Source organism: Ranitomeya variabilis, chromosome 8, assembly GCF_051348905.1.
Source record: "Ranitomeya variabilis isolate aRanVar5 chromosome 8, aRanVar5.hap1, whole genome shotgun sequence".
NCBI lineage: Eukaryota > Metazoa > Chordata > Amphibia > Anura > Dendrobatidae > Ranitomeya > Ranitomeya variabilis.
This window is the reverse complement of record NC_135239.1, coordinates 210,705,199-210,712,342: the sequence shown is the minus strand read 5'-3', so window position 1 is coordinate 210,712,342 and position 7,144 is coordinate 210,705,199. Positions and strand designations below refer to the sequence as shown.

The 7,144-nt window shown below is 57.5% G+C and overlaps 1 protein-coding gene across 1 annotated transcript; it reads left to right on the top strand.

Moving 5' to 3' along the window:
* The first annotated feature begins 3,494 nt into the window (after positions 1-3,494).
* On the top strand, positions 3,495-6,711 carry VHL (von Hippel-Lindau tumor suppressor). The gene is made up of 3 exons (XM_077276734.1): positions 3,495-3,785; positions 3,921-4,049; positions 6,130-6,711. The coding sequence occupies exons 1-3, from the start codon at positions 3,593-3,595 to the stop codon at positions 6,309-6,311; spliced, it is 504 nt and encodes a 167-aa protein (XP_077132849.1). The 5' UTR covers positions 3,495-3,592; the 3' UTR covers positions 6,312-6,711.
* The last annotated feature ends 433 nt before the right edge of the window (positions 6,712-7,144 follow it).

Below are 7,144 nucleotides of genomic sequence, written 5' to 3'. Positions count from 1 at the left end.
CTTCTCTCCCTCCCCTCTCCATTCTCCTCTCTATTCTCCTCTCTCCATTCTCCTCTCCTCTCTCCCCTCTCCTCTCTTCTATTCTCCTCTCCTCTCTCCATTCTCCTCTCCTCCCTCCCCTCTCCTCTCTCCATTCTCCTCTCCTCTATTCTCCTCTCTCTCCTCTCCTCCCTCCCCTCTCCTCTCTCCATTCTCCTCTCTCCTTTCCCTCCCCTCTCCTCTCCCCTCTCTTCTCTCCCTCCCCTCTCCATTCTCCTCTCTATTCTCCTCTCTCCATTCTCCTCTCCTCTCTTCTATTCTCCTCTCCATTCTCCTCTCCTCCCTCCCCTCCCTCCCCTCTCTCTCCTCTCCTCCCTCCCCTCTCCTCTCTCCATTCTCCTCTCCTCTCTCCCCTCCTCTCTCCATTCTCCTCTCCTCCCTCCCCTCTCCTCCCTCCCCTCTCCTCTCTCCCCTCTCTTCTCTCCCCTCTCCTCCCTCCCCTCTCCTATCCTCCCTCCCCTCCTCTCCCCTCTCTCCCCATTCTCTCCTCTCCTCCCTCCCCTCCTCTCTCCTCCCTCCCCTCCTCTTCTCTCCCCTCTCCTCCCTCCCCTCTCTTCTCTCCTCCCCTCTCCCCTCTCCTCTCCCTTCTCCTCTCTCCTTTCCTCTCCTCCCTCCCCTCTCCTCTCCCCTCTCCCCATTCTCTCTTCTCTCCATTCTCCTCTCCTCTCCCTCCCCTCCTCTTCTCTCCCCTCCTCTCCCCTCTCTTCTCTCTCCTTCTCTCCCCTCTCCTCCTTCCCCTCTCCCTTCTCCTCTCTCTCCTTTCCTCTCCTCCCTCCCCCCTCCTCTTCTCTCCCCTCCTCTTGTCTCCCCTCTCCTCCCTCCCCTCTCTTCTCTCCTATCTCCCCTCCTCTTCTCTCCCCTCTGCTCCCTCCCCTCTCCTCCCTCCCCTCTCCTCCCCTTCTCCTCTCCTCTCTCTCCTTTTGGGTACCGTCACACAGTGCCATTTTCATCGCTACGACGGCACGATTCGTGACGTTGCAGCGTCGTATGATTATCGCTCCAGCGTCGTAGACTGCGGTCACACGTTGCAATACACGGCGCTGGAGCGATAATTTCATGACGTATTTGCGATGTAGAAGCCGTTGGTTACTGTGCGCACATCGTATACAACCTGTGTCACACGATGCAATCATGCCGCCACAGCGGGACACTAGACGACGAAAGAAAGTTTCAAACGATCTGCTACGACGTACGATTCTCAGCGGGGATCCGGATCGCAGTAGCGTGTCAGACACAACGATATCGTAAATGCATCGCTGGAACGTCACAAATCGTGCCGTTGTAGCGATCAAAATTGCACTGTGTGACGGTACCCTTACTCTCCTCCCTTCCCTATCCTCTTTTCTCTCCCCTCCCCTCTCCTCTCTCTCCCTCCTCCTCTTCTCTCCTCCCTCCTCTCCTCCTCTCTCTTCTCTCCTCCCTCTCATCCTCTCCATTCTCCTCTCCTCTCCTCCCCTCCCCTCTCCTCTCTCCCCTCTCCTATTCTCTCCTCCCTCCTCTCCTCCCCTCTCTCCTCTCCTCTCTCTCCTCCCTCTCTCCTCTCCATTCTCCTCTCCTCCCTCCCCTCTTCTCTCTCCTCTCTCCCCTCTCTCCTCTCCTCTCCTCTCTCCCCTCCTCTCCCTTCACTTCTCCTCCCCTCTTCTCTCTCCTCTTCTCCCTCTCCTCTCTCTCCTCATCTCCTCTTCTCCTCCCCTCTCCTCTCTCCCCTCTCCTCTCTCCCCTCCTCTCCTCTTCTCCTCCCCTCTTCTCTCTCCTCTTCTCCCCTCTCTCCTCTCTTCTCTCTCCTCCCTCTCTCCTCTCCATTCTCCTCTCCTCTCCATTCTCCTCTCCCCTCTCCTCCTCTTCTCTCCTCTTCTCTCTCCTCTCCATTCTCCTCTCCTCTCCCCTCTCTTCTCTCCTCTCCTCCCTCCCCTCTCCTCCTCTCCATTCTCCTCTCCTCCCTCTCCCCTCTTCTCTCTCCTCTTCTCCCCTCTCTCCTCTCCTCTCTCTCCTCTCCTCTCTCCCCTCTTCTCCTCTCCTCTCTCCCCTCTCCTCCCTCCTCTCCTCTCTCTCCTCCCTCTCTCCTCTCCATTCTTCTCTCCCCTCCTCCCTCCCCTCTCCTCTCCCCTCTCTCCTCCCTCTCTCCTCCCTCTCTCTCCTCTTCCCCTCTCCTCCCCTCTCTCCTCTCCCCTCTCTCTCCTCTTCTCCTCTCCTCTCTCCTCTTCTCCTCCCTCTCTCCTCTCCATTCTCCTCTCCTCTCCATTCTCCTCTCCTCTCCATTCTCCTCTCCATTCTCCTCTCCTCTCCATTCTCCTCTCCTCTCTCCTCTTCTCCTCCCTCTCTCCTCCCTCTCTTCTCTCCATTCTCCTCTCTTCTCCTCTCCATTCTCCTCTCCATTCTCCTCTCCTCTTCTCTTCTCCTCTCTTCTCTCTCTTCTCCTCTCCTCTCCTCCTCTCCTCTCCTCTTCTCCTCTCCTCTCCTCTCCTCTTCTGTCCTCTTCTCCTCTCCTCTCCTCTTCTCCTCTCCTCTCCTCTCCTCCTCTCCTCTTCTCCTCTCCTCTCTCCTCTTCTCCTCCCTCTCTCCTCTCCATTCTCCTCTCCTCTCCATTCTCCTCTCCTCTCCATTCTCCTCTCCATTCTCCTCTCCTCTCCATTCTCCTCTCCTCTCTCCTCTTCTCCTCCCTCTCTCCTCCCTCTCTTCTCTCCATTCTCCTCTCTTCTCCTCTCCATTCTCCTCTCCATTCTCCTCTCCTCTTCTCTTCTCCTCTCTTCTCTCTCTTCTCCTCTCCTCTCCTCCTCTCCTCTCCTCTTCTCCTCTCCTCTCCTCTCCTCTCCTCCTCTCCTCTCCTCTCCTCTTCTGTCCTCTTCTCCTCTTCTCCTCTCCTCTCCTCTCCTCTCCTCTTCTCCTCTCCTCTCCTCTCCATTCTCCTCTCCTCTCCCCTCTTTCTCCTTTGCCCCAGAAGTCAGAATTTCACATTTCCAACCAAATCCTGATCAGGAGGCAGTTTCCGGCGTTTGCAGATACAATCCGGCTGCAGAGAACTTGTGCCCGGGAGGGACTGACCGCAGCCACAGACTAGAGAGTGACAGGACACTACAGCCGAGGAGCCGAGGCCTGGCGGTCACAGGAGCGGACAGTCTGAGGAGACAGCGATGCTGATAACAGTCTGTACCGCTTCACTAGAGGCTTATCCAGCGGTATAATGAGGCCCTCACTGTACAGGGAAACACCGGGAGCCATGACTGTGGAAAACATATTTCTATTTACAGAAAGAGTCGGACTGCCCATCACTGCCGGGAGATTCCAGTCTTGTAGAATTATGAGTGCAGCTCTGGAGCTTTTTGTAACTTGATGTCAATTTCAGGAATATTAATAATTAATTACAGACATTCCACTGATACATTGTCCAATAATTGGGTTTAATCAATGTCTGAAGACATCTGTGTTAAAACTACAACTCCCACAATGCCTTTCAGTTACGCAGCGGCCTCTGAGGCTGCGCACAGTGCGTGACGTCAGAGTTTGGTTGCTAGGTGACTGGTTGCGGCCTAGTGGACTGTTTGGAAGCCTCGGGATGCTTCGGGAGATTGATCCGGGGTCCGGGCCTCCTCAGCTCCGGTCCTTCAACAGCCGGCAGCAGGCGCAGGTCGTGTTCTGTAACCGCAGCTCCCGCACCGTGCAGCCCATCTGGGTGAACTTCCAGGGGAACCCGGAGCCGTACCCGGTCCTGCTCCCCGGCACCGGCCGCAGGATGTGCACCTACCATGGTACGTGAGCTGCGGCTCTGTCAGCTGGTGACAACCGTCCTGGTGATTGTACAGCAGCTGTAACCAGACTCGGCCCATTCACTGACGGCAAGCAGAGGGGTGAAGTGTCATGGCGGATGGTGTCTCTCCTCACAGGTCACATCTGGTTGTTTCGTGAAGTCAACACGGACGTGGGGCTGACGGTGAACAAGAATGAGATCTACATCGCCCCGGGCGACGACAACGGCCAGCAGCAGCCGGTGATGGTGAACATCTGCCTGCCAGGTGACCCCCGCGACTGGCGCCGGATCAGCACGCCCACCGCTGTGAGCACCGCCGCTCTGTCCCCCCAGTGACCCCGCGCCGCTCTGTCCCCCCAGTGACCCCGCACCGCCGCTCTGTCCCCCCAGTGACCCCGCGCCGCTCTGTCCCCCCAGTGACCCCGCGCCGCTCTGTCCCCCCAGTGACCCCGCGCCGCTCTGTCCCCCCAGTGACCCCGCACCGCCGCTCTGTCCCCCCAGTGACCCCGCACCGCTTTGTCCTCCCAGTGACCCCGCGCCGCTCTGTCCCCCCAGTGACCCCGCACCGCCGCTTTGTCCCCCCAGTGACCCCACACCGCTTTGTCCTCCCAGTGACTCCGTGCCGCTCTGTCCCCCGTAACCCCACACCACCACTCTCCCCCAGTGACCCCGCACCGCCGCTCTCTCTCCCCCCCAGTGACCCCGCACCGCCGCTCTCTCTCCCCCCCCAGTGACCCCGCACCGCCGCTCTCTCTCCCCCCCAGTGACCCCGCGCCGCCGCTCTCTCTCCCCCCCCAGTGACCCCGTGCGGCCGCTCTCTCTCCCCCCCAGTGACCCCGTGCGGCCGCTCTCTCTTCCCCCCCCAGTGACCCCGCGCCGCTCTCTCTTCCCCCCCCAGTGACCCCGCGCCGCTCTCTCTCCCCCCCAGTGACCCCGCGCCGCTCTCTCTCCCCCCCAGTGACCCCGCGCCGCTGCTCTCTCCCCCCAGTGACCCCGTGCGGCCACCACTCTGGCCCCTGTGACCCATGCCAGCTGCGCTCTGCCTTCTATGAACCGCCGCTTTTCCCCCCCCAGTGACCTCGTGCCGCTGCTCTCTACCCCCCTGTGGCTCATGCCAGCTGCAGAGTGCAGCTTCTATGACCCGCCGCTCTCTCCCCCAGTGACCCCGTGCTGCTGCCGCCCCTCTCTCCCCCAGTGACCCCATGCTGCCGCCGCGCTCTCCCCCCAGTGATCCGTGCCGCCGGCGTTCTGGTCCCTGTGACCCTGCACCGTCGCCTCTTTCTCCCCTGCGTTGCCACCACTCAGGCCCCTGTGACCCATGCCAGCTGCGCTCTGTGACCCTGTGCCGCCGCGCTCTCCCCCCAGTGATCCGCGCCGCCGGCGTTCTGGTCCGTGTGACCCTGCACCGTCGCCTCTTTCTCCCCTGCGTCGCCACCACTCAGGCCTCTGTGACCCATGCCAGCTGCGCTCTGTGACCCTGTGCCGTCGCCTCTCTCCCCAGTGACCCCACGCCGCCGCCGCTCTCGCCCCTGTGACATGTTGTGTCTGTGGCTGCTGACGGGTCCACTGCGCCCTTTATTCTGATTGATAGGATGGGTGCACACCATCTGCCAATACCCAGAACGTGGCCAACCACGTGACATCAGTGCCTCTCGCCTTCCAGTGTAAAAATGAGGATAACTAGTTTTAAAGGAGATTTTCCCTTAGAACAGTGGTTCACAAATGTTTGCTCAGCACAGAGCATCTGCTGATATAGACCTCACGAGCTGCAGAGTTCAGTGATTGGCTGCAGCGGTGATGTGCGCTATATAGTCATGACATCACCGCTGCAGCCAAAACACAGAGACTGAAGCAGCAGCAGGGAGGAGGCACTGGACCCCATGAGGATGATTTTTCTTAGAATTATGAGCTTTCTGCCTATGCACAGTACACAGTTTCTTTTTTTATTTCTATTTGTGGGCTGCACAATTCTTCCTGCTGATAAGGAAACCAAAGTGTCATTGCCTGTGATCCACACTCTCTTTTATTATGCCGCCATTATTATGTAAGGGAGTTGTCTCAGATCCCGGTCATTGCAGGGGGATGTCAGCTGTGTATGGTAGCCGGCACCTGGAACGTCCATTGATGAGAAGGGCTTCTCCAGGCTTATGATATTGATGACCTCTGCTGAGGATAGCTCCTCAGACAGGTGGGGGCGGCGGACCCTCACTAATCAATAGCAGAGGCCTTGACAACCCCTTAAAGGAGATGTAGCAAATATCTCAAACAAGGTGACACTTGTATCATCATCACATTCTAGGAGTTCAGATCCCCTATAAGGACCGGCTTGTGTTTCTCTATTACAGTCTTCACATTGAAGGATTGCTGCCTTCAGGTGATCAGGAATCTGGTGAAGCCGGAAGATTACAGAAAGCTGGAGATCGTGACCTCCCTGTACGACGATCTAGAGAACCGACCCAACGTCCAGAAGGATCTGCAGCGCCTGGCCCTAGGCATCTGGAATCAGTGTCACCCAGAAGACTCGTAATCTGGATATGGAACCGGACGGAGGCGTCGAGGGGACGTTCATTGTAGATAATGGCGTAGAATGAGACTGATTCATCGGCGTCGGATGTTCACACTGCACCCACCGTACGGATGGACACGTGTAACATAAAGCAGTAAAATGATAACGAGTTCAGAAAAAGACTGACTGTTGTAAAGCTTGTATATAGTTAACGACCAATTGCACTGTCCCATGTCGTGCGGTTATCGCAGCCCACAATGGAAATCCTCAGCAGCGGCAAACTGCAACTTGTCAGAGGACTGGAGCCCTGCGGCCATTCACTGTGTGTTCTGCAGGTGCTGTTATTCCCTGTTATCAGCCATGTCAGCCTGCAGGTTATCTGACCGTAACACTGATAAATAGGATTTATTCTTCTCTCTTATCAACCGTTGCCTTCAGTTCTTCAGCGGGATGAGTGACGAGAAGTGTCGATTACCAGGATTACTTCTTGTCACGAATCTCGGGTGCATCTCATCAGGGTGTTGGGGGAGGACATATTGTATTTCTAAGGCCGGGATCACACATGCGAGCAAGTCGGCCGAGTCTCGCATGTTAATACCCGGCCCTGCCACTCCGGAGAGGAGCGTGCGGCTCCATGTATTGCTATGCGGCCGCACGCTCCGCTCCGGACTGCAGGCAGTAGGGCCGGGTATTAACATGTGAGACTCGTCCGACTTTCTCGCATGTGTGATCCCGGCCTTAGCCTCATTCTTTTAGCTTCTGATGATAATCAGCTGCCAGAGGAGTCTGCAGGCGACATAGAAATATGGCAGCTGCTTCCCTCTTCCTATTGAAAACACAAGAACGCTCCGTTG